Source organism: Pseudopipra pipra, chromosome 8, assembly GCF_036250125.1.
Source record: "Pseudopipra pipra isolate bDixPip1 chromosome 8, bDixPip1.hap1, whole genome shotgun sequence".
Classification (NCBI taxonomy): Eukaryota; Metazoa; Chordata; class Aves; order Passeriformes; family Pipridae; genus Pseudopipra; species Pseudopipra pipra.
The window spans coordinates 17210440-17235005 of NC_087556.1; the positions used below are offsets into that span (position 1 = coordinate 17210440).

At 59.0% G+C, this 24566-nt stretch overlaps 2 protein-coding genes across 6 annotated transcripts; both read left to right on the forward strand.

Moving 5' to 3' along the window:
* The first annotated feature begins 94 nt into the window (after positions 1-94).
* On the forward strand, positions 95-13302 carry TMEM150A (transmembrane protein 150A). Of its 3 annotated transcripts, none has more exons than XM_064662721.1 (7): positions 95-1781; positions 5887-5934; positions 8160-8231; positions 8380-8447; positions 8582-8709; positions 9616-9793; positions 11569-13302. In XM_064662721.1, exons 1-7 carry the CDS (start codon positions 1612-1614, stop codon positions 11811-11813), a joined length of 909 nt encoding a protein of 302 aa, XP_064518791.1. In that variant the 5' UTR covers positions 95-1611; the 3' UTR covers positions 11814-13302. The 3 variants fall into 3 exon arrangements, with proteins under 3 accessions (XP_064518791.1, XP_064518793.1, XP_064518792.1); XM_064662722.1 differs by lacking the exon at positions 95-1781 and adding an exon at positions 3632-3868; XM_064662723.1 differs by lacking the exons at positions 95-1781; positions 5887-5934 and adding an exon at positions 3631-3868.
* Positions 13303-13453: 151 nt separating this feature from the next.
* Positions 13454-24501, forward strand: NFKB2 (nuclear factor kappa B subunit 2). Of its 3 annotated transcripts, XM_064662705.1 has the most exons (24): positions 13454-13606; positions 16471-16662; positions 17736-17780; positions 18183-18261; positions 18719-18759; positions 18853-18951; positions 19182-19333; positions 19933-20039; positions 20190-20348; positions 20454-20558; positions 20702-20787; positions 20912-21050; positions 21130-21249; positions 21354-21536; positions 21699-21840; positions 21978-22092; positions 22294-22501; positions 22590-22759; positions 22924-23026; positions 23160-23389; positions 23587-23656; positions 23760-23932; positions 24010-24121; positions 24212-24501. In XM_064662705.1, the coding sequence occupies exons 2-24, from the start codon at positions 16618-16620 to the stop codon at positions 24325-24327; spliced, it is 2799 nt and encodes a 932-aa protein (XP_064518775.1). In that variant the 5' UTR covers positions 13454-13606; positions 16471-16617; the 3' UTR covers positions 24328-24501. The 3 variants fall into 3 exon arrangements, with proteins under 3 accessions (XP_064518775.1, XP_064518774.1, XP_064518772.1); XM_064662704.1 differs by lacking the exon at positions 13454-13606 and having other exon boundaries at positions 13671-16662; XM_064662702.1 differs by lacking the exons at positions 13454-13606; positions 16471-16662 and having other exon boundaries at positions 17580-17780; positions 18722-18759.
* Positions 24502-24566: the final 65 nt, after the last annotated feature.

Below are 24566 nucleotides of genomic sequence, written 5' to 3' on the forward strand. Positions count from 1 at the left end.
CCAGTGTTGCACTCCTTTGTCATACAACTGTGGCTCACAGCTTTGGGCAAAATGGAGTTTACTTGTCAGGGTACTGTGCCCTGGTTCCACATACCAGGATCCTGCAACAGAGCGCTCTGTCTGTGGAGAGCACGAGGGGACTTGTCCTAACAACTGCTCAGCTCAGGGGGCTGCAGTGGAGATTGGCCATCAGGGGGCTAAGCAGGAGTGGTTCCCATCATGGACAAAGCAGAGCTTTAGCAGCGAGATTGCTCTTGCAGAAGACGACAGTTCCATGTTGGCTGTAAAATTTCTGGTGTTACATTGGTGTGTGCTCACACACCACCAGGACTGAGAGCCGAGACCAGGGCTGAGGACCAGGTGCTCTGCGCATCTGGCCATGCAGCCAGTACATAACCTCGGTGACAACTCAGCTGACTTTGGCAATTCTCTGATGAGGAAGAAATCCTCATTTCCAGAGACAGGAGTTGGAGTTGGAGAGGGCATAAGAGATCCTGGGTTCCTCCTGGGCCAGTGCTTGCCATGGATATGGACAACCACATTTCCCTCCTGATATTTTCTACTTTGTTTTGTGGCAAGATCCACACAGTGCTACAGTGTCCTTAGAGCTGCGTGAGGCACCAATGCCTTCCCTATCACAAGGATTCCAAGAGACTCCTACAGACTTGATAAGGGGGTTAAAAACTTGGGAGTTTGTTTGAATTGCATGAGGAAAGGTCTAAATATTGCATAATGGAAGAGTAATGTCCATACTAGGAAAGTCCTGTTATTAAATCCTGGTTCCCTCACCCCATTTCCACCATTCCTGGAATATTTTTGCTGCCACAACCTTCTCTTCCTCACCCTCCACTGCTTCTAGATTGTGTCCTTCCAGCCCTTAGATGTTTTCATTCATGTATTTGAGTCCTTGTGCTGCCCATGGCCCTTCTGTATCCAGCCCCCTCTCTGTCTTTTCTTTCCGAGCCTCCACTTCTATTTACAGCTCTGTTTTTCTGCTTGCTTAAAGTTTCAGATGATTACTCTTTGTAAACCATTGCTCAATTGTCAAGTGCCTCGATGTCAGCACTGCTGCCCTCTGATCCCCAGGTGGTCCTCTGACTTTTTGGAGTGGTGTCAGCTGATAGTAAAGCTCAGTTTTGCCAGCTGCCTTCAGATACCTGTTTTGGTATGTTTTAAACTGTGTTTGCAAACCCAGTTTCTACTGAGAGCATTACATCTTAATTCAGACAATTGTGGTACAAAGCAAAAGCCACACGAGGAAACTGCAGGAAGTGGGACTGGAATGGAAGGAATGTTGACTGGAAAGACAGACAGAAGTGCACTTTAAACATTTTTTACTAGACTGTAAATAGGAATGGACTGGAAAACCAAAAAAAAAAAATCTTTGAACGTTGGTTGGATTTTGCAATATCAAGGTTTCATATTACAGAGAAAGAAAGAATGGGGAAAGTGTTGAACCGAAATATCAGAATCAACTGACAGGTAGTGTGTGCTGTGATACACATGTTTATTGATAAGTTTCTTGAACTCTACTTGTAACTTAAATTACATAAAAGCCAATCATACTACTAATGACTGTTGGTGAGGAGTAGTGTTCACACACTACCCTTCATGTTTGTTCCAGCATATACTTTCTCTAGTCTTAGACTTCTTTCTCATTTTTACGGGTCTGACTCACTATTTTCCAGAGGAGGCTGCACAGACATCACTGTAGTTTGGATTTACCTACCTCTCCTGTTGCCATTTACACCAAGAATTTCTACTGCTAAAACAGAATATGAGTAAGTATTGGAATTTAGCATGTGTCAGTTTTCCTCATTGGTATGAAGTTTCCTAGTGTGAGAAGCCCTATGGAATGATAAGCCCTGGCATACATTTGGCATTGAAACTTGTGAAACACAAGCTTTTAGTTGCTTTTAGTTTCAATTTAAAAACTGAATCTGAGCATATTCAAATGACCTGGTCTGTAAGAAAGATTTCCATGGAGTATCTTTCAACAGTGAGCTGCCTTTTTTAGAAGTTACCCTCACCCCTATAAATGCCAGCTGTTGAACATCTCTGGAAGAATCAGGCTCTCTTATGGAGCCTGAAGCCCCGGTGCCCTGCTGTCTTGGCCCCCCTGCATGACAGGCAGCCTGACGGGGCTTGTGCCGCTCGCCTGTGGCCAGGGAGTGATCCGAGCCCTGCCAGTGCTGCCAGCCGCTATTGTTCCCGCTGCCATCTATCCATGTGCTGTGGGGGCTACCGGGAGAAGGAGGGCAGGCCTGCTGCCCGCTGGTGGACAGGAATGCACGGGGCAGCTTTGGGAGCACAACCGGCTCGGGAGCAAAGTTCTGGAGCGCAACTCCTGCCCCGGAGGATCGGGGAACTGATGGGCTGAACAGCAAGGAGAGCCGCTGGGCCTGTGAGGAGGCTGCTTGGAGTGCGAGTCAATGCAGAGGAAGATGAGATCCCCCAGGACTACAAGTCCCAGTGTGCAGTACTGCTCCTCCGGTTGTGTAACCAGCACCCTGGCCGGGGCGAGGTGGTGGGCAGCCAGAGGTCCCCTCCCACACAGGCCAGGGCCGGCGCTGTTCCCAGGCAGCTCCTCTCTGCAGGAGTGGGAAAGTGTAGCCTTTATGAGCACCAGACACTCCGGGCCCGAGGGATGTGAACACCCTTTGGCTATGCAGGATGTTTTGGGACTTGCTTACATGCCCGTAAGCAGCCATGAGGGCAGGTTATTGCTGAGTTCCCGACAGGGAAATGGGGCTGCTGTGACCTTGCCACAGCCCTGCTCCTTTGCCAAGGGAAGTTATGCTTCCTCAAGTTTTCCGTGTAAGAAAATGTAAATTTCTCTGGGCAGCAGCGTTGGCGGTTGGCTGCTAAGCTGAATCCCTTGTTATAGGAAGTGTCTGGGAACAGAGAGGTCAGGCTAACCGGATCGGGAGTGCGTGGGCAGGCAGTGGCTGCCAGTGTGTAGGCGTGCGAGGTGTCAGTAGCCATTTAGTGAGAGCACAAGGTCAGTCAATGTCGGGGTGCGAACAGAGCCTTGTACTCAGGAGGGAAGGCTGAGCCCCATGTTAACCGAGCGAGGTCTTCTCTGCCTGGCCCCTACCTGTCGCGGTACCTCCTGCCTCACCCTGTGACAGTGCCTTTGGGCCACGCTCTCAGGAGGAGCCCAGTTTCACGGACGCGGGTCCAGGACTGGTGTTCTGGCAGCGACAGCATCACCTGGAGGGGAAGGGGGGCGAGTCCCCCAGCCCTAAAGCCGGCTGCCGCTGCCTTGGCAAAGGCTGTTCCGGGCCCCGGCTCCCGGGAGGGCTGTTCGCTGCTAAGCGGTGCCTGCCCTGCTCTCGGCTCCACAAGAACCTCTCCCTCGCCACGGCTCAGCCGACCGCGCTCTGGGGCTGCCCGCCCCACAGAGCCCGGTGTTCCAGGCTCCGTGCCGTCTTGCTCGCCGGCTGCCTTCCCCAGGGCCCCCTTCCCAGCGCTGCCCCCCTCCCCCGGGCCGGCAGCGCGGCCGCCACGTGGCGCCGGGGCCGCGCCGGCCCGTCCCGCTCCCCGCGCCGCCGGACGGGGCGGGCCCGGCCCTGCGCTGCCGCCGAGCGGGACCCGCGCTTCCCCTGGGCGGGGCCGGCCTGGGCTGTCCCGGCGCCGCTCCGCACGGCCGGACCCCGCTCCGCCCGCCAGCCCGGCCCGGCCCCGGCCCCGCCGCCCATGGGGAGCGCGGCCCGGCGGCGGCCCGGCAGCAGGAGGGAGCGGGGAGGCTCTGCCGGCGGCCCCGCTCGCCCGTAGCTCGGCGGGGCATGCCCGGCTCCAGGATGCCGGCCTGGGGGATCCTGCCCGTCACGCTGCCTGCCTTCACCATCACCGGGATGTGGATCGTGTGAGTGCCGCGGGGCCGCCGCCAGCCCCCCTCTCACGGGCGGCGGGGCCGGGGGCGCCCGGGCTGCGGGCGGGATGCTGCGGGATGCTGTGGGCTGGGGGGCCGGAGGATACTTCAGGGTGGGATGGTGCGAGGCAGGAGGTTGCGGGGCGCCGCTGGCCCCCATCAAGTTGGGGCACTTCGGGACACTCCCTGGCTCCCACACCTCCCTGAACCCGCGCAGCTGCCCTGCGTGGTCCCCGCGCCCCCTGCAGCAGCTCTGGTGTGTGCCTCCCTGGCCTTACATCCCTGACATCCCGTGGAGTCGCGCGCCCCTGTCCCGGCGTGAGTGCGGCTGATGCTCAGGTGGCACGGGAACAGCTTTGGGAGCCGTGCCACCAGCCCAACTCCTGCAGCGCCGGGGCCAGTATGTGGGCACCCATCCCATGGATGGAAGGGCCTTGTGCTGGGGGCAGAGGCTGTGTCCCATGGGTGAGCAGCATTAGTCCACCCCACTAGTCCCCTTCTCGGGCCTTAGCACTGATGGGCAATGGATGAGGGATTTTTCCCAAAGGCACGGAGAGCCTCAGTATTGATGGTGGGACTTTCCAGGGTGCAAATGCACCCCATAACCCTACAGGTCCCTCCAAGTGTTTCCCCCTTTGGTATCCCCTGTCCTCCTTCAACAAAGCTGAATTCTGACTCTGGTGCAAGGAACTTGTGCTCCAAGTTTTTCCCTTGGACACAGTGTAAAGCACTGTCTGTCTCCTGTGAGTGACCCTGGGGGGCAGATGCTCCTCCTGCCTGGAGCAGCACTGGTGGGGGTAGCTGCTTTATGGTCCTCACAGCCAGAGCTGCCCTGGGAGTGGCCCTCTTAGGCCCTTTTCCTGGCACCAGACATGTCCTGCAGCCCCCGATGCTGTGTCCCTCACAAGTGCAGTATCAGCAAGAGGTCGAGCAGTTGCCTGTGGAGTGCGTGGCCCACGCGGGGGCCCATCAGCCATGCCTGGGATTCAGAGCCATGAGAGGGAACAGGGTAGGCAGGGGCACATCCCTCTGGGAGAGGACAGTGCTGTTTGTGCTTCTGTTGGCTAATTGCCCCCTTCCAGGAGGGTATGGAGGTCTGGGATGAGTACTGAGTGCTTGGGTGAGATCTGGGAAGTAGCTGGGTGAGGGATCTGCTGGAGGGTGCTGCCCCTTGGATCCCCCCAGCTGTCCTGCTCTTTGCCTCTCTTGTGGGAACACCCTTTTTGCAACCCAGCTTTATGTGGCCAGCTCGGGCAGGATAGGGGTTTTCATATTGGTGTCGGGGCTTGTTTTTAACCTGAGCTCTTTATGGCTGTGATCTGAACAGCATCGTGCCGTCTGCTGCTGTGGCTGCTGGGCAGGAGGGCTCCTTGATGGCTGGGGCAGCCACAGGGCTGAGCACCCCTGGGGTGAAGCCGGATGTGTTTTATGAGCCCCTTGTTATGCTGACTGAGATGCAGGGGTGACTCCACAGTGAAGTGCTTGATGGAGCTGATCTGCTCGAAATGCCCTGCCAATGCACCAGCTACTTATCCAGACTATTTACAGCTCCATCACTAGCCAGCCAGGAGCTGGGGGAAGCACAGCAGAGCCATCAGGTGACAGCTGGCACAGCTGTGGGCTGGTGGAGAGCCCCAGTAACAGGGCAGGGGCTCCGTGGTGGAGCAGTCCCTAAGAGACAGCAGCATGAAGGGGAAGAGGCCCCACAGAAGCATCTGCACTGAGCTGGAGCAGGAGGTGGCTCTCGGCAGGGATGGGGGTACAAGGCAGGGGGACCTGCTCCCAGCAGCAGGAGCTCCACAGAGCGTGTGCTGGGCTCATGCACTTGTTTTCCTTTTCCCTGCTTTGTAAAGCTGGGAGGTGCTGTAGGGTGAGTGCTGGCCCTGCCAGGCATGAGGACTTTTATCCTCTGCTCCCTCAGCTGGTCCCTGGGGCTGGTCCGGGTGCTGGCAGAGAGCAGGGGTGTAGGGAGGCAGGTGGCTGCAGTAACCCTGTTGTTGTCTCTCCCCCAGATATGCCATGGCACTCTCCAACAACCACATCTGCCCTGTCCACAACTGGTAAGGCCTGGGGGGAGGCAGGGGCTCTTTGGCACACACTGGCTCAGTTAAAGGCTTTGTAATGCCGGGTCCCCTCCAGACCTATCCCACTTGAACTGTGCCACTCTGTGCCAGACCACTGGGTAGTTGAGCTACCCCCTGCACCATCCCTGTGCTGAAAGGGGGGTTGGGGATCAGGCTGACCCAAGAATGGGGCTGGGGATGACAGGAGAGGTGGGAGCATTAAAGATGACTCAGAGCCACCTTCACCCTCAGCAGACATGTTGGTGACAGCGATGGGGTGCAAATGCCCCAGGGCATGTGCCTCCTGTCCAGCCCACAAGTAGCTTTCAGGAGCAGATCTGCTTTGGGGGGACTAGCTACTGTCAGGGTTGGACTGCCCTCTCTCCCCTGCCCAGGATCGCATGCGGTTACAGCTGCTCCGGTGAACAGTCCAGCCCTGCTGCAAACCAGGCAGAGAGAAGGAGGCCATTGAAAAAACACAGTGTGGAGAAAGTATGAAAATAAGTGGTCAGGGAATTACAGAGGGCCGTGTGTCTCCATGGAAAAGGTTGCGACTTGCTTGCTTGAGGCTAAATCTGGCAGTGCCAGGGGGATGGGATGGCCCCGCGGCGCCTGGACACCCCATGAGCAGAGCTGCCTGCAGCTCCCCCAGACGGGGGACAAGGCGTGGAGAAGGCAGGGACTGGGAAAAGAAACCCTTTTTGGTCTCTTGGCAACTTCTGCAGGGTTTTTGGCTTGCTGTGTCGCCTTAAAAATCTGCCCAGAGAGATCCATGTTAGTTTAATTCTTGCTAGAGTGTTTGAAGAAGGGAAAAAAAAAAAAACCTGCTGCCATTTCCTGCCTGATGGCTGATTCTGCCCTGGGAAGAATGTGTGTGTCGGGTTGTCTCCGCCACACAGCCAGCCCTTAATGATGAATAATGCTTCCCGGCCTCAGGCTGCTCTCTTTAAACAAAATAATAATAAAAAAAATCCTCCCAAACCAAACACGGCCCCAAGAGCAGCATTTGAGGAGGCCGTGGGGCTCCACGCCTTGCCTGGGTTTAGTGGTTGGAAAACAAAGCCACCAGTAAACTGAGGAGACTGAAAAAACATCAGAGCCCAGCCCGGCCCTTTCCAGAAAGGATTTTTTAACCGTGCGCTTGCTGCACGGCCGGAGGTGGCGGATAGTCAGGCTGGGACAGGGATAGGGAAGGGCTGGTCCCCCACAGCTCCCATCTCCACCACTGGGCTGGAGGTGTCTGAAGGGGCCCTTTGGAACACAGGACTTTGGGCTCCCTGCCTGTGGTGTGAGGAGGGGGTCCTACTCAGCCATTCCAGGTGGAGGTGCTGGATGCCTGGGTGATGCTGCTGCAAAGGGGCACCCAAAAAACCTCCGAATGTGTGCCAGCTCCTGGGAGAGCTGTGAGGGTGAGGGGGCATGTACGCCCATGGTGGGAATTTGGTTAGGGTTGCAGGCAGCAGTTGTGGTACAGGAAGGTGTCTCAGGCTGATAAAGAGCTCAGGGTCCCCATGTTCACAGGGTCTGTGGGCGCAGGAGACACTCCCAGGGAGCTGCAGTGGGTGGGGGCACCAGAGCCCTGCCCCAGCCTGGCAGTACTGGGGGCTGCTAACAGGCCCCTGGGGGGATGCCCTCCTGGTGTGTCGGGCAGCTGGCTTTGGTCATGTCCTCCCTCAGGCAACACCTCCCAGCTCCTCACAGGTCACTCTTTCCCTCCCTGGTACGTGTGGCACCTGGTACGGGTCCCAGGAGTGCTTGTGCATTTCCCCACACAGCTCAGTGTTCTTACCTGGCCCCTGCAAACCTGGAGCTGTTGGTAACTGCATGCCCAGCTTCAGCAGCAGCTCCCACCCCAGGAATGTGTGATGGTGCTTGCAGGTGGATGCTCCCACCAGAAGCCCCTGAGCCCAGCACCCTGGCCTGTGCACTCAACAGGGTGTGCAGCCCTCTGCCCCACCATGGCTTCTCCCTCACAGACAGGGGACAGCAAAGCCAGAGGCAGGGGATAGGCTGTGGAAGCCCAGATGTGATGCTACCAGAGGACCCTTTTGGGCAGTGGTTGCTCCCTGGAGGGAATTGGCACAGGATGCGGGCACATCCCTGGGGTCGAGCTGTGCTCACTGGGGAGCAGCTCTGCTGCCCTTGCAGGGCTAGTGGGCAGGAGACAGGAGGGTCCCAGGCAGCATCTCTGCTCTCCTAACCTGTCCCTTTGCTGCCGGCAGGAATTACAATCAGTCGTGTGACATGGACGGCCCCAGCTCCTGCTGCACTCTGGATCACATCCCCCTCGTCAGGTGAGCAGCTACAGGGTGGGAGCACAGGGCAGAGCTGCTCTGGGACCCCTCCAGGACAACCCAGGAGAGTGTTTTGGGGAGGGGGAAGCAAGCGCACAGCCAAGTGCTCCCTGTCTGAGGGCTCCCTGGTCTTGCTTTGTCCCCACAGCAAATGTGGCACCCTGCCTCCCGAGAGCTGCTTCTTCAGCCTCATCTGCAGCCTGGGCTCCTTCATGGGTAAGTGCTGGCTGCCAGGGGAGCGGGGCTGGGAGTGGGCTGCCCTGCAGCACAAACCCCCAGCACAGGGCAGGAATGGGATGAGGGAGGCCGCAGGCAGCAGCATGTGATGGGGCTGTGTCTCCCTCCTGCAGTCATCCTGGTGGGACTGCTGCGCTACGCCCACATCCTGGAGCGCCTGGGGCCATCCCTCCTCAACACCCTGGGGCTGGCCACTGGCTGGGTCTGCGCTGCCGGCCTCACCATGGTTGGCAATTTCCAGGTAAGGCATCTTCTTGGGAGTCCCCATGGGCAGGAGGGTGGGAGAGGACCTTGGCTGGAGCAGGGCAGTGGCAGTGCTCAGCAGGGTAGGGTTTGGGGTGGTTTGGTGGTGGTTTCTGTCTGTGCAATCCTTCCGCTCTGCTGGGTTAGCGCTGTGCTTCCCAGAGTGCTGGGAGTCCTCTTTGCTAGTGTGTTCATAGTTCAGGTCCAGATTAAGCTGCTGGGTTTGGTTTAACCCTTACCTGAGACCCTCTGCAAGGTCTGTCCCCTCCATGGGCACGTGCAGGGCCAGGGACGTGCCAGTCGGGCTGAGGACCGTGCCAAGCTGCTGATGCTCCTGTTCAGGGGTGATGCCAGGTAACTGTCGGGACAGAGTCTGTGCTGGCAATGACCAAAGTGAGCCCAGGCTTGGCAGCACACAGCAGCACTCAGCCTCTGCCTGCACTGCCAGGCACCGGCCTCCCGGCAGCTGCCTGCCCGCTGCCTGCGGCAGCCAGTCCCTCCTGCTTGGCAGGAGGCTGCTGCCGGTGCCAGCCACAGGAGAGGCTTGCTGGCCCCGATCCCCCTCGTGCCCCAGCTGTGGCTCAGCAGCACTGGGCTGTGACCCTCGCGGGGGGCAGTGCGGGTGGCCCCAGATGCCTCTCAGGGCAGAGGGCAGCCCCTGCCCCTGGGCACAGCAGGGCTGCTGGCCCACAGATGAAAGAAACAAAGTGCTTTGAGATCCCAGCAGCAGATACTGGGTACAAATCTGCTCTTCAGCCAGGAGTCAGGCACAGGTTGAGCTGCCTGGACTTGCTCCTGGCACTGCCTGCACCCCTACCTGGGCAGGAGCCCAACCCCTGGAGCAGAGCCGTGCTGTGCCAGGGAGTGTCCCAGGGTGCTGGCACTGATGGTCTCTTCCCCACAGGTGGATCATGCCAAGGTGCTGCACTACATTGGGGCAGGGGTGGCCTTTCCCACCAGCATGCTGTTCCTGCTCCTGCAGTCCATCCTCACGTACCGCATGGCCAAAACCCGAGGGCAGTACTGGACTGGCCACTTACGAAGCATCCTCACCACTGTGGCCTTTGTCACCCTCGTCTTCAGTATCCTGAAGGTGTGGGAAGAAGTTTGGGGATAGGCTGGTGAAAGGTGTTTCTCATGGTGGGTTATGCACCTCGTGTTCTCCATCCTTTTCTCTGGCAGTGAGGCATGGTGCCAGGAGAGGGGCTGGGCAGGGGACTGAGGGTGGGTAGCTCTCTGCAGGTATAGGCTGGATGAGCAGCAGTCTCAGGGCTGGGAAGGGGCTGAGGAGGGGAAGGGATGCTGGTGGGCATTTCTTGGGGTGCTGGGATGCCCCAAACCAGCTCTGCCCTGGCTGCTGCAGCCCAGCCACCACTGCAGGCTCCAGTTCCACATAAGCCAGGGCTGGTTAACTGATGGGGTTTTTTTCATGAGACAAAGGTATGTTGAGCAAAGTGTCTGGGTTACCTGTATGACCAAAGCTGAGTACAAAAGTGCTCTGTGCAGGTGCTGGGTGGGCGCATGGCAACACCTCTGCCAGCCAGGGCTCTCTGGCACCCATAAGCCAACCTGCCCATGAGGATGAGGCAGGGCTTGGTGAGCAGGCACTGGGGTTTGCAAACACCATAGCAGGGAGGGAGGGCACGGTGTCAGGTGAACTGGGGCTCGAAGAATAGTCCTGAGTGTGTAGCCAAGGAGCCAGGAGCTTGTTTGGGACTGAGGGTGGGGATAAATTGGGAAACAAGGTGGTGGTTATTGGGCAGGAAGGGGAAAAAAGTCCAGTGTCCATGGGTCCCAAAGAGGCTGGCTGGGGTCTGGCTGAGGTGAGCAGCACAAAGAGGAGACTGGGGGGTGCTGGCAGGCCTGGCACATATCAGAGAGTCCCGCTCTGTCACAGCAGCAGGCAGGCAAGCTGGGAATCAGGCAGGGAGCTGGGAAGGGTAGGAGTGCCGCAGGGCCATGCCAGCTGGGAGGGACAGGAAGGGCACGTAAGGACAAGGGAGACACGATTGGTGCCCATCTGCTGTGGCCATCCTGCTCTGTAAGGACTGGGGACTAACAGTGGGAAAGCAGTGAGCTGTGGTGTGGACAGTGTGGGGAAAGGGCTGGGATCTCTCCTGATGGGATGGGGGGAGTGAGCAGAGGGCTCTACACTGTACAGGTCAGGTCCCTGCCTCTGCAGCTCTCACAGATCTTGGTCTCACTGGCAGAAGGCACCACACTGCTGGAGGCTTCACCTGGAGGGTTGGGGTATGCCTTCTCCCCTCACCCATAGTGGCTCTGGCAGTAAATTTCCCTAGAGATCCTTGGTAAGGATGAGACAAGGATAAAGAAACTCTGGCAGCAGCAGGACGTGGAGAAGCAGGAGCAGGCCCCTTCCCAGGCATGGGCCAGCCTGCAGCACAGAGGGACAGGAGGTCCTGCAGGGCTGGGATGAGCAGCCCAAACCCCATTACCTAGGGGATGGAGTGCCGATCATCTTTGATGGCATCCTGCAGGAGGATGGGGAGTGTCAGCCTGGCTTGAGGAAGAGACAAGGGGTGTGGGGAGGGTGAGGCATCTGGGCACCTGGCTTGCACTGAGAAGTGCAGCCTGAGTTCCTCCTGCCTGGCCTTTTCAGAAAATCCCAGCCTGGCATCAGTCCCATGATTTACTGAGGCTAGTTTGGGCATGTGTGCCACCGCCTCACCCGTGCTAGGGCCCTTGTGCTGCTGGGTTTCTGGGTTTTAGGAGTGGCGGTGCATTTCCTGCAAGGGTGGGTACTCAAGGCCACCCCAGCATGCGGTGGCAGTGGGACATGGTCCTCCATGAGGTGGTTGGTGTCCATCAGTGCTTTCCTTGACTGAGATACCCTCAGGCGGTGTGTTCTTCATCCAGGAGAGCTTTGTGCTGCAGCACGTGGCTGCACTGTGTGAGTGGATGTTCATCATCGATGTCCTGGTCTTCTACGGCACATTCACCTTTGAGTTTGGGGCCATCTCCACAGACACCTTCCTGGTCCTGCTGAAAGCCAGCCGGGCTCCCAAAAGTTACAAAGACGAGAGCAGCGTGTCCAGCACGGCCCACATCCACAGCCATGTGGAGGGCTTGGCTATGGCCTGACCCCCACAGGAGGCAGCTCACAGTGGAGACTCCCAAATGGGGCTCTGACAGTAACTCCCCACCTTGAATGTCTCTGAGACCCCAGCTGCCTTGGGGTGCTTCTGTGTGTGTGTGTGTGTGTGTGTGTGCACGTGTGGGCATGCGGTGCCCTCCACTCTTGGCAGGAGCTGTGTCCAGGACTCCTCTGGCAGCTGGTGCCCCTGCAGGAGCTGCCCCCTCTCTGCCCACAGGATTTGGGGGCACTGTTGGGGTGCAGGGATGCCAACTTGGTGCTATCAACAGAGCCAGGATCTGCCCTGGAGCCTCTGGGGTAGCCTTGTCTGAGTCAGGGGCTGCTGCAGGCAATCATACAGAGGCCCCCTTCTGTAAGCGATGTGCAGGAACAGGGGGCTCACTCTTCCCTCACCACACAAGCCTGGTATGCTGGGAGGGAGGGAGATCTCTGTTCTTCCCTCCTCCACAGGGAAGGTTCAGCAGAGCAAGCCTGCCAAGTATGACTGTCAGAGGAGCCAAAAACCCAGAGTGCCTTTTCCCTTCCTTGGGAAGTTATGGCAGTGCCGGTCTGTCTGCACTCCCAGTGAGAACGGCAGCAGGGGGTCTCTCCCTGCCTGGCTTCCTGGGTGGAGGCAGTGCCTCACACTGCCACAGGATGACACCAGCAGCCCTAGCTGGCCTCGCTGGCCCCTCGAGCTCTTGCTGCTCAGGGCCTTCGTTGCCTTCAGTTGATGACTTTCCTGTCATTTTTTTCAGCTTTGAGAATTGCTTAGGCAGGTTTCACCTCCTGGGTCATGGCATTCCCGTGCTCCCAGCTAATTTGGGAAGTGAGTCTGAATTTACCATCATACCAAGACACTGTGCCTGCAGAGCAGCAGATTTGCCCCCCTGTACCGCTGCCAACCGAAGCTGTCCCATGAGGGAGCGTCCCAGTCCGGGGTGGGCGGCCACCAGCCCTCCCACCCAGGGAGCACAGGCATAGAAAGGGGAGGCACTTCTGTAGGAACAGATAAACATGTGCCCTGTTCTGCTGGGACTCCCAAATCCGTCCGCTGGTGCCTTGGCCAGCACCTGCCTGGTGGGAGCCCATCCTGCTCAGTCCCAGCATCCTCAGGCTGCAGCCCGGGGTGTCCTGGGCAGGGGGGTGGGGTGTTGAGGGGTATGAGTGCTCTGTGTGTGTGTGTGGTGTGTGTGTATAGATCTAAAAACATGTATATATATATATATATATATATATATATATATGTATATATATATACCCATATATATATATAAATTTTCCCTTGTCCCTGGAGAGGGGCATTTGCTGCTGCTGCTGTGCGCATTGATCAGGTTGGGCTTGCCTATTTGCCCACCTTTCCAAACCGGCCTGTAAATCCACCAGTATATGTAGTTCAAAGAGGAGCATTTCTGACTTTTATATCTAATATATTTTTTAAAAAAATATATAAAGACAACGGTGAATTTACAATAATAAAAGTGAAAATCAGCCATGGGCAAGGCAGATGGTCCTTCCCCGCCGCGGTAGCAGCTGGCTTTGGGAATGGGGTGAGTGGCCCTGCGGGTCTCGGGGGACAGCCGTGAGCCCGGGGCTCGGTGCCCTGACCCGAGAGGGACGGGCGGTTTCGACGGGATGCAGCAGCCTGGAGCTGCCTGTCCCCTCGGGGGTCCCCCGGCCCGCCCTGCCGCTGTCCCGCCGGGCGGAGCCGGGACCGGGAAGCCCCGGGAGGCGGAGTCAGGACGGGACTTTCCCGGTACCGCGGCCGGGGCGCGACGGCTGGGCTGGGGCTGGGATGAAGGTAAGCGGCCGGGCCGGGGTGGGGGTATCTGGAGGTGCCGGGGGGATGCGCCCGAGCGGCAGCGGGCAGGGCTGCCTGCGCCAGCGGGAGAAGGGTTCCCAGGGAAAGGGAACTGAGCGGTCCAGAGGCTTAAAGTTCCCTTGCCAGGGCTGCCCATCCTTGCAGAAGGGCCCTCGGCCGCTCCTGGGCCTCCTTCTCGCCCCGGCAGCCACGCCGGTCCCTGGCTTCCTCTGGACCGACCATGGGGCTCGCTGGGGTAGGGGAAGTTGGGAAGATTCAGGATGGAGAGACAGCTGTTCTCTTGGAGTGGGGAGGAGGCAGCAGGTCCCAGCGCTGGCGCTTACACTCGTTTCCCTGGCGGTGGGGAAGTTGCTTATTTTCCTGTTTCTGTGTTGCCAGTGAGTTCTGCCCTATCCTGCTGCTCTCTCTCTTGCATGTTGAGCCCTGCTTGCGCTGGAGCAGGGCTGGCTTCCTGCCTGCTCCGAGGGGAAGAGATCCATGCCCGCAGGCTCAGCAAGATCTACCCCAAATGGAGACGTGAATGCCAACACGGTAGTGGTATTGTGGGTAGAGTGGAAACCAGAGAGAGTGAGAGATGGCAAACGCTGGGTTGTCACTGAGAGGGGTTCTCTGAGGGCACACAGAGGTACAACTGGAGCAATGGTTCATAACACAACAGCAAAGGAGCTGATTTACAGGCCCTAGAGGAGAAAACCAGAAGATCAGTGGGTGGCTGGGGTTTGCCAAAACCAACTTGATAGCCACAAAGAGAGTAAAGGCGTTTTATGCAGAGAGATACAAATGGCTTCAGTGCTCGAAGGCAGGCTGTTGGGAGGAGAAGGCTTGGACAGCTTTCAGGGAGAGGGGATTTCTCTCCGCTGTGCTTGCACATTAAGGACCTCATTTCCAGGAAGGGTCTCAGAGCAAAGTCCTTGTAAACAGTAGGAGAGACTCAGCAGCCTCCTGCCAGCCCCTTGCCAGTAGCTGTTGGGACACCTAGGATGGAGCAGAGCACAGGATTTGTGCAGAAAGCAAGGCCAGGTATTTAGGGCCATCTTTTTCAGGTGTTAGCAGACTCCAAGGGAAACAAAATGCACAGGGAATCGTATGTTAGAGGAGCAGCCAGCTGGGTGGCTGGAACATGTCAGCTGTACACTAGGGCAGTTTGGAGCAGGGCTGCACTCGTGCTGCCTCCTGCATTTCTGGAGCACTCTTTCCCATGGCTACTAAACACTCTCGCCTCAGATAGACTGACGTATATTTCCCTCCTGCCTGCGGGGCATCAGCTCTGCGAGTCAGCCGACTGTCATGGGAGGAAAGAAAATAGCACCTGCGTTACTAGGTCACGTTCAAGGAGCTGCAGGCATGGAAGAATGGCTTTAACTCACGCTGCTTGCCAGCAGCTGGCCCTTAATTGAAGCAGTCTGGCTGGCACAAGGGAGGCTGTGCCGTCTGGCAAGGGTGCTGTGGCACTGCTGTGCTCCGGGGCCAGGCACTGGTGCTGTGCCTCGCAGTGCCTCGCAGTGCCTTGCGTCTGGGTTGCTGCTCTTTTCCCCCATTCCCAGCAATGCCCAGAGAATCCTTCCTGAGCCCTAGGAAGGTGTGAAGATGGGGAGGAATTAGCAAATGGGGGCTGCAGTTCAAGATCATGCTCCAGCTCAGATGTGCTGGGTAACACAGACCAGGGGATGCTACTGATGGAGGAAGGAGAGATGGGTTCCCTTCTGGGATGTGTGGGGGATAAAAGCTGGGTGTGTTACATTCCTAGGGGAAACCCCGAGTCCTGGCATGGCTGCTTGGCACAGAAGGCAGGACTTACCTTGAGAGTAGGTCTGAGGTTGTTTTTCCAGGAACAAAGAAGCAGGTGATGACACCATCTCTGCTGCAAGGTGGGCTTCCTCCAGCACACACTGTGCAGGGATATGGCCAGCAACCTCCCGAGAGAGCCAGAGCTGTGCAGGCTGGGGAGATGCAGGCACAACTCTGTGACATCCCAGTCATGCTGTCTGCTGCAACAAGTGGAAGTATCCTGGGCAGCAATGAGTGCGCTGTGAAAACCCCTCAAGAGGGGATGAGGCTGATGGCACTGGAGAAGAGGAGCTGTGCTATCCAAAGGGCACAATTTGTTCTTATCCAGCATCTTCAGGCCTGGGTTTCCCCAGCTGGGCTCAGCAGGTAGAGTTCGAGGTGGCTGTTCCCAGCACACTGAGGAAGAATGTTTGTCCCTTTCTTTACCTCTCTGTAAAATCTGTGCCAGCAGATGGGGTGGCTGGCTGGTGGTGGCAGGTTGAAGCTGCCCAGGCGGTATGACGGGTGGGATCCCAACAGCAGGGAGGGTGTGCTGCTTCCCACAGGCCAGTGGGGGGTTGTGTCCATGTTCCTAGGCCTTTTGAAGCTCCTGCAGAATGGCAGGAGGAAGGTCCCACCTCATTTTGCAGTGCTAGATCTCTACCTTCTCCCTCCTTGCACCCTCTGCTGCACCTGCAGGTCATCAGACTCCATGTCCCAGGCTGCATTGCTGCCTGGGATGCATCCCACAGGCTGGCAGGGCAGGGGCTGCAGGAGCTCACCAGGGCTCAGGTGGCAGGCCAGCCAGGGGAAACCTCAGGCCTGGGGTCACAGGACAGCCCCTTTGGAGGACTTGAGTGGCTGAAAAATCTCCTTGAAGAGATTCTGTTCAGCTTCTGAAGAATATGAGTCACGCACGAGTTGAACAATCCCCTTCCTTCCCCTCTTCTCCCACACACCCAAAATCCCCTGAGCGGGACCTGCAGCAACCACTGATTCAGAAATTCATGGTATGAGGGCACCGTGGAGTCAGATACAGGGGCTTTTTTGCCTTTTTTCTTCTTTTCATTGGTTAGTGAGAAGAAATGTGGAGCAAGAGAGCGTGCTCGGAGGCTCTGCTCTGATCCTGCCCCTTTGCTAGAAGTCACCGGTGGTTTTCCGTGGTCAGGCAGACCTTGACACCAGTGGAACCCCTGTCTGTGATACTCGCAGTCCCTGTGGCGATGCTGGGGCTGGACGGGTTGTTGAGACCAGCCTCTTCCTCCCCGGTGAGTAGGAGGGTGCAAGCGTCGTGGGCGGCAAGGAAGGGCCCCTGCTGCTGGCAGTGCCTTGGGGTCGGTGGGGAGCATGCAGTGCTGAGTGCTGGGGCGGTGGGATATGCTCCCACAGGGAGCTCTGGGGCTGCCGCTTCCACTTTGAAGGCAGATGTTCCCAAGCGGGAAGGAGGGAATGGGAACACGGATAGCGAATGCCTCTCACAGGCCACCTCCGCGGGATGGATGCAGGAGCTGCCGTATAAGTGGAAATTGGGGGAGAGGGAAAGCACCTTTTTGAGTGCCTGGAAAGGGACTGGCATGTGCTGGCTTCGATTTGCAGAGTTCTGGAGAGCTTCCCCTGGCCAGGGGGAGACCAGCAAGCTTGGGGGCAGCGCTTTGGGATGGCTGCTCCTGTTTGAGTTCAGAGGGTCTTGGAGGAGACATCCCTGGGCCGGAGGCACATCATCGGGGTGGGATGTTGTGGTGTTGGGACCTGGGGGGACCCAGGAGCTGTTGCCGGGCTTTGTGGTGCGGGCGAGTGGTTTCAGCCGTGTTGTACTGCAAGTCTTGCCGGGGAAGGGCCGATGGCTGCGCGGCGGGGACCGGCGCCTGTAGCGGGGCAGGCGGCCGGGGACGGCAGGGCCAAATCCCTCCGTGCTCCCGGGGGAAAACTCGGGACATGTGGCGCTCCGGGGCTGCAAGGGAGCGCCCGGGCGAGGATGGCCGGGGGAGGCGGGCGGGCGTGCTCCGGGATTTTCCAGCCCGCCCGGGGCTCCGAGTCCAAAATCCCCAGGCGGCGAGGGGACGGCTCGTCCCACTGCCCCGGGCGGCCGCCGGCGGGCGCAGGAGCGGCCGCGCTCCGAGCCGTGCCGGGCCGTGCCGGGCCGTGCCGGGCCGTGCCGAGCCCCGTGTCCCCTGCCCTGTGCCCCGTGCCCGGGCCGTGCCCCGTGTCCCGGCCGCGGCGGGGCGGGGCGGTGACGCGCGGGCCCGTCATTTCCCGGCTCGGCGGGGTTTCTAGGGACTTTCCGGAGCGGCGGTGCCTTCCTGCAGCCCCGGTACCCGCTCAACCCCCCCTCTCCCCGCAGGCCGGCGGCCGGGCCCGCGCCGACATGGACGAGCAGTTCCAGCCCGTGAGTGCGGCACGGATCGGATCGGGTCGGCCCAGGGGGGTGTCGCTGCCTGGTCCCGGTCCCGTAGCTGGGCAGGGAGCAGTGCCCGACCCCACGGGTGGGGTGGGAGGTGGGGATCTGTGCCTGCCTCTGGGGTAGGAGATGGGAGGTCTGTGTCAGCCTCCAGGGTGGGTAAAGGGGATCTGCTGGTGCCCCCAGGGATGGGCAATGAGGGGTCTGCTCCTGCCCACCCCTCTTCCCAGAGAGGGACAGGGGATCTGTTCCTGCCCTGATGGGGGTCTGTGCCAGACTGCCATCACCTGCCCAAGGTGGGAGATGGGGGTCTGTGCCAACTCTCCAGAGCAGCTGGGGATTCCAGCCCCAACACACTCATCACGCTGAATCTTCCCTCCCATCACCCAGTGCCTGGATGGGATTGTCTACGATGACTTCAGTTTTGGTTCCCACATGATGGAGCAGAAGGAGCCCCTGATTGAGACGGGTAAGGGCCCCTCTGGCTGTGCCCTTCCAGGGGTCCCCAGCTGCAATGGGTTTTCCCAGCAGGCTGACTCACACCTCTTAGTTCCCAGCAGCACCACAGGCTGTATCCTTACTGGCCCCACTGTGAGCTGGCTGGGAATCCCTGTCCCGTGCCACCAGGATGGGCCCTGCTGCTCAGTTTACCAGGGACTACCAGCTTAAGCTGTGACCTCCCCGTGGCCCCTGCTCCCCATGTGACAGGGCATCCTCTGGCCTTCCCCTCCTCTCCCTGCTGCTCTGACTGCTGCTCCCAGCTGCGCTATGACAGCAGAGGGGCTGGGAGCCTTCAGTACCCTCATGGGACAGACAGGGGTCACCTCGCTTTCGGTACTGTCCCCATACCTCCAGCATCCTTGCGGGAAACACGCACTTTGGTTATCCCATGTTTCTCATCGGTACATCTCCTTTCTGTTCTCCAGTAGAAGGTCCCTACCTCGTCATTATTGAGCAGCCAAAGCAGGTAAGGATGTCACCCAGGGTGTAACTGTCACCCCCTGCTCTCATGGCATCAGGTTTTGGCCCCCCTTGGCTGACCCTCTCTTTGCCTCCCCAGCGGGGTTTCCGTTTTCGGTACGGCTGTGAGGGCCCTTCACATGGGGGGCTGCCAGGAGCATCCAGTGAGAAGGGGCGCAAGACCTATCCCACAGTCAAGGTGAGCGCTGCCCTGGGGAGGGGATGGAACAGCATCTTCAGCCAGCAGTGCACGAGCACCAGGAGGGAGCCTTGAAGGAAGGACAGGAAATTTATAATTAGCTCTGTGTGTCTCACAGCACTGGAGGGATGAGAGGGTTGTGGCAAGAGGGGTGGTGGCTATGGGGAGGGGATTTGTGGAGAGTCCTGCAAACTCCCTGTATATTGTACCTACCTCCTTTCTCCCTGCAGATCTGCAACTACACAGGGATGGCCCGGATCGAGGTAGACCTGGTGACGCACAGTGACCCTCCTCGTGTACATGCCCACAGCCTGGTGGGCAAGCAGTGCAACGAGGCTGGCAACTGTGTCACGATCGTGGGACCCAAGGACATGACAGCTCAGTATGTGTGAGGGGACCCGGGGTGGCCTCTTGCCTTTGTGAGGTGGCTGTGGGTGCTGCCTGCAGCTTACGAGATGGGGACAGGGTGGGAGTTAGTGCACGCTGGAGCTGGGTTTGCTGGATGGGGCCAGGAGTGTGTTCAGACAAGTTCATTGTTACAGCTCTGTTCTCTGAGCATTTTGCCTAGATCTAGGTTTTGACACATGCACCTTATTTTGGGCTTCTGTCCTTGGGTTGCAGCTCCCCAGCTTTGCAGATGACTTTTGAAGCCAACCTGAATCATGGGGTTATTCAGTTGCTCTTATATGTCCAGCCCTGGCTCAGCTTGGTCCTGTTTCCATTCCTCTGGCTTTCAGTCCCTCTGGTCTTGTCTTTGACAGCCCTTTGGACTTGTCACCTGTGGAGCCCAGAGTTTCCTGGCTCCTTTGCTGTCCTCTGTGGTTGATCCTCTTCTGCCCCACACATGTTGACTCACTGCTGTCTGAGTGGCACTGCTCTGTGCTTTGCTCAGCTCCTTCCCAGCTGCAGGAGACTACCCCTTTGGGCTGGCTGCTCCCAGCCCTGACACTCCGAGTTCCCAGGGGGTTCCCTCTTCTTCAGGTTCAGCAACCTGGGTGTGCTCCATGTCACCAAGAAGAATATGATGGAGATCATGAAGGAAAAGCTGAAGCAGCAGAAGATGCGTAACAGGAGCCATCTGCTGACGGGTGAGGGCAGCCTGGGGACTCAGCAGAACTCGGCCCCACGGGGTGACAGCAGGGGGGCTGGAGTTAGCATGGGGCTGGAGTATGTGGGTGGGGGGACCTGGAGCACCATCCCCCCACCTAGCTTGACGGTATCTCGCCCTGCCCTGGCAGAAGCGGAGCTGCGTGAGATCGAGCTGGAGGCGAAGGAGCTGAAGAAGGTGATGGACCTGAGCATCGTGCGGTTGCGCTTCACCGCCTACCTCCGTGACAGCAGCGGGAACTTCACGCTGGCCCTCCAGCCTGTCATCTCGGACCCCATCCATGACAGCAGTGAGCATGGGGCCAGCCTGGGGAGGGTACGGGGCAGGGTGAGGTAAGGAGGTGAGGGATGCTCTGTCTGCACAGTGGCTCTGAACACCTCCTCTTGCTCTGCAGAGTCCCCAGGAGCTTCCAACCTGAAGATCTCACGGATGGATAAGACAGCAGGCTCCGTGCGGGGAGGGGATGAAGTCTACTTGCTGTGTGATAAAGTTCAGAAAGGTAAAAGCCACTGCCTCCAGCCGAAACCTTCTGGAGGGGCTGTGGCAGGAGAGATCTGGGGCCCCTGGGTGGCCAGGGGTCTGTGTTCCTGGAGCCTGACTGGGGCAAGGAGACAGGCGCTGCCAGCTCCCTTCTCTCCCCAGATGACATCGAGGTGCGTTTCTACGAGGATGACGAGAACGGCTGGCAGGCTTTTGGGGACTTTTCCCCCACAGATGTGCACAAACAGGTACAGGGGAGACAGGGAGTGTCCTGCTGTGCTCCAAGGTAGACAGGTGCCCTGTGGGGTACAGGTGCCCTGTCCCCAGCTCCAAGGACGAGCAGGACCTCATATCCATGTGTCCTGCCCACAGTATGCCATTGTCTTCCGCACACCCCCCTACCACAAGCCCAAGATCGACCGTCCTGTCACCGTCTTCCTGCAGCTGAAGCGGAAACGGGGAGGAGACGTGAGCGACTCCAAGCAGTTCACCTACTACCCGGTGGTGGAAGGTGAGCACCCCCCAGGCATGCTAGCATGTCTCCTGCCACTGGGTCTGCCCCTCACCTCGCTGCCCCTCTCTCCCTGCAGACAAGGAAGAAGTGGAGAGGAAGCGCAAGAAAGTCCTGCCTCAGTTTCCCCAGCACTTTGGTGGGGGCTCACACATGGGGGGTGCTGGCGGGGGTGCCGGAGGCTTTGGTTCTGGAGGAGGTGAGTGGGGATGCCTTTTCCCCCTCCCTGCCTGGGTCGCTAAGGCCCGACCCTTGGGGCTTGCTGCTCCCCTCTGCTCACTTGTCCTCCTGCTTGCTCTGCAGGTGGCAACCTGAGCTTCCCCTACTCTCCTGGGCTGCCCTACAACAGCATCTACTCACCTGGACCCCACCCTGTGGGGAGCTACCAGGGAGGTGTGCAGATGAAGGGCCCCGAGGCAGAGGGGCCCGGGAGCGACAGGCAGGCACCCACAGAGAGCACGTACTGCAAGGAGCTGCAGAAGCATGGTAGGAGGGGCTGAGCTTGAGGGGGGACTGGGGGACATCACTCAGGAGAGGAGGCATGGGTTGGGGGCCTTTTGGGGTGCTGCTCTCCACTCCTGGGGGATACAGGAGGGTGGATGGATGGGGCTGCTGCTCCTGGAGGTGACATTGTGCTTTGCCCCCCAGCCCAGCTGTACCAGCTCTGGATGCTGGCACTAGCCCGTCGCAATGCCCATGCCCTGCTCGACTACTCGGTCACTGCCGACCCCCGTATGCTGCTGGCAGTCCAGAGGCACCTGGCCGCATCACAGGACGAGAATGGAGACACGTGAGCACACAAGGGATTTGGAGGGAGAGTGTGGGGGCCTTGTTGGGCGTTAGAGCCATTACGGGGGCTCTGGGTGTGGCAGGGAGTACCTGGAGAAGCATGGAGCTGAGCTAGGGACCACTCCACTCTCTTTTCAGGCCTTTGCACCTCGCTATTATCCATGAGCAGACAGCTGTGATCAAGCAGCTGATCGAGGTCATCGTTAGCATCCCCAGCCAGCAGATCATCAACATCTCTAATAACCTGCAACAGGTACGTTTTGTAGAGCAGCCAGTTCTCCTCTACCTGGGAGTAGTTCCTCACTCCTGTTTCCCAACCCTGGAGGCTCCTGTTGCTGCTCCTGCTGAGGGGAGGCTGCAGATCTGAGCAAGGTGCAGCCACACTGGAGAGAACGATGGTGCAGGACTTGGCTCCTCTTGTGAGCGCTGCTGAGGGTGTGCTGCTGTCCTGCAGACGCCGCTGCATCTGGCAGTCATCACCAAGCAGCCCCAAGTGGTCCAGCTCCTGCTGCAAGCCCGCGCTGACCCAACCTTGCTGGACCGCTACGGCAATTCCCTGCTGCACCTGGCGCTCCAGGCTGGCGATGAAGAGATGCTGAAGACACTGCTGGCCCACCTGGGCTCGGCTGCCCCTTACCTGCTCCGCCTGCCCAATTTCCATGGTGAGTGGGGTTGAAGGACGATGAGCAGCACCATCCGTGCCGTCATGAGCTTTGCAAGAAAGCTTCTGAGTCTCTCCCCATCTTTCAGGCCTCTTGCCTGTGCACTTGGCTGTGAAGGCAAAGAGTTTGGCCTGCCTGGACCTGCTGGTCAGGACGGGAGCAGATGTGAATGCAGCGGAGAGGCAAAGCGGGAGGACTCCACTGCACCTGGCTGTGGAGATGGAGAACCTGAACATGGCTACCCACCTGGTGAAAAAGGTGTGGGGCGGCTGGTGTGGTGGTGGCTGTGGGACAGGGATGGGGTGCAGCTCCTACAGGGCCCTGGCAGAAGTGGGGGCTCCCCTGAGGTCTTCAGGTAACAGAATGTAGGAGGAGAAGTGCCTAGGCAGCCCATCATCATGGCCTCTCACCTTTCTTGTTAGCTGGGAGCAGATGTCAACAGCCGGACTTTCGCCGGGAACACCCCCCTGCACCTGGCTGCTGGCCTGGGCTCCCCTACCCTCACCAAACTGCTCCTCAAAGCTGGTAAGGCACTGCCCTTTCTCTTTTCCCTTCCCTCTCCATAGCCCTGGCTGCCTGTGCTGAGGGGTGCCAGGCACAGGGCAGACCCCTAGGCCCACCTTCCCTTCTGGGGGCTCATTCCACCCTTCCCTAACAGGGGCAGATGTTCTGTGTGAGAATGACGAGCCCATGAGCCTATCCTCATCGGAGGCCAGCAGCGACACGGACACTGACCCCGAGGAGCAGGAGCTGGCCATGGAGCTGGGGGAGCCAGCCCTGGCTGCAGAGCACAGCACCAACCCCAAGCTCCCCATGCAGGGGCACTGGCAGGCAGGGCACAGGCAGCGCCGCTGCCACACATCCCTGGACCTGACTCGGAGCCAGAAGGTGTGTGACGCCATGGGACAAACTCCCAGGGAGCATTTCTGTGTGGGCCATGGCATGGATGGGGCAGAGCTCCAGGAGATGCTCCTGTGAGGATGCTGGTGCCCCTCTGTGTCCTGGGGAGATCCATAGCGTGAGGAGGTGATGGGGGATCTGGGCAGTGCTTCATGGGATGCTGACATCTGTGTGTCTGTCTGCAGGTGCGGGAGATACTGCTGCAGGCCTCCCAGCAGGGGCCCAAGGCGGAGCTGCCTACCGCTCCCCAGCCAGGTGAGTAGCCCTTTTCCTCCCGAAAGCACCTCACACAGGCAGGGCAGAACCCTCCTGGGGGCAAGGATGGGCAGCATGAGATGGAGGCACCTCTCCTGTGCAGGGAAGGTCCTGTCACTGGACAGTGAGGCACTGCAGGGGCTGGAGCAGCTGCTGAACCAGGACTGCAGTGGGTCAGACTGGATCGAGCTGGCCAAGCGCCTGGGGCTCTGCAGCCTCGTGGAGACCTACAAGGACACCCCCTCGCCCAGCGTCAGCCTCCTGCGCAGTTACGAGGTCAGTGCCTGGCTGAGGTGCCCCTGTCCCGCCTGCCTGCCCAGCCATTGGCCCCACTCAGAGCCCTCTCTCCACAGCTGGCAGGTGGCAGCCTGGGGGGACTGCTGGAGGCATTGGACTCTATGGGGCTCCACAATGCCGTGAGGATGCTCCACAAAACCGAGGCACTGGAGAAGCTGCAAAGCACAGGTACAGAGAGCATGGGCTGGGTGGGCAGAGGGTGTCTCTGCTGCCCCCCTGACGCCCCATCGCTAAGAGCACCTGGGAATTCCTTTGCAGAGCTGAAGGAAGACAGTGCCTACGGCAGTGAGTCGGTGGAGGAGGAGCAGGAGCCCACGTTGGCCTTGAAGCCGGGGGGTGAGCTGCCCCCCAGCCAGCAGCCACAGGTGCACTGAGGAGCCAGTAGCCCCTGTGCCCACACACTGCCCTCTGCCTTGCCCACACAAGTGCCTTCTGGACTTGGGGTCCCGGCTGGATGGACTGAGGGGGATGGGATGCAGCCGGCTCCTGCTCCTTTCTGCTCTTATTTAATGGTCCCTCTTCAAAATAAAAATACACAGTTTCCATTAGCCTTTGCCCTCCCTCTCTCCAGCCCCAGCCGTGAGTCAGTGGGCACTAACCCTGCTGAACTCTG

Bases quoted from the DNA above. Each gene is read 5' to 3' on its own strand.
- TMEM150A (XM_064662721.1), top strand. From the start codon at position 1,612: ATGTTTGTTCCAGCATATACTTTCTCTAGTCTTAGACTTCTTTCTCAT. The intron at 5,935-8,159 runs GTAAGGCCTGGG...TGCTGCCGGCAG, and splicing joins ATCTGCCCTGTCCACAACTG to GAATTACAATCAGTCGTGTG. The intron at 9,794-11,568 runs GTATCCTGAAGG...AGATACCCTCAG, and splicing joins CTTTGTCACCCTCGTCTTCA to GCGGTGTGTTCTTCATCCAG.
- NFKB2 (XM_064662705.1), top strand. From the start codon at position 16,618: ATGCTGGGGCTGGACGGGTTGTTGAGACCAGCCTCTTCCTCCCCG. The intron at 21,841-21,977 runs GTGAGCACACAA...CTCTCTTTTCAG, and splicing joins CAGGACGAGAATGGAGACAC to GCCTTTGCACCTCGCTATTA. The intron at 23,027-23,159 runs GTAAGGCACTGC...CTTCCCTAACAG, and splicing joins CAAACTGCTCCTCAAAGCTG to GGGCAGATGTTCTGTGTGAG.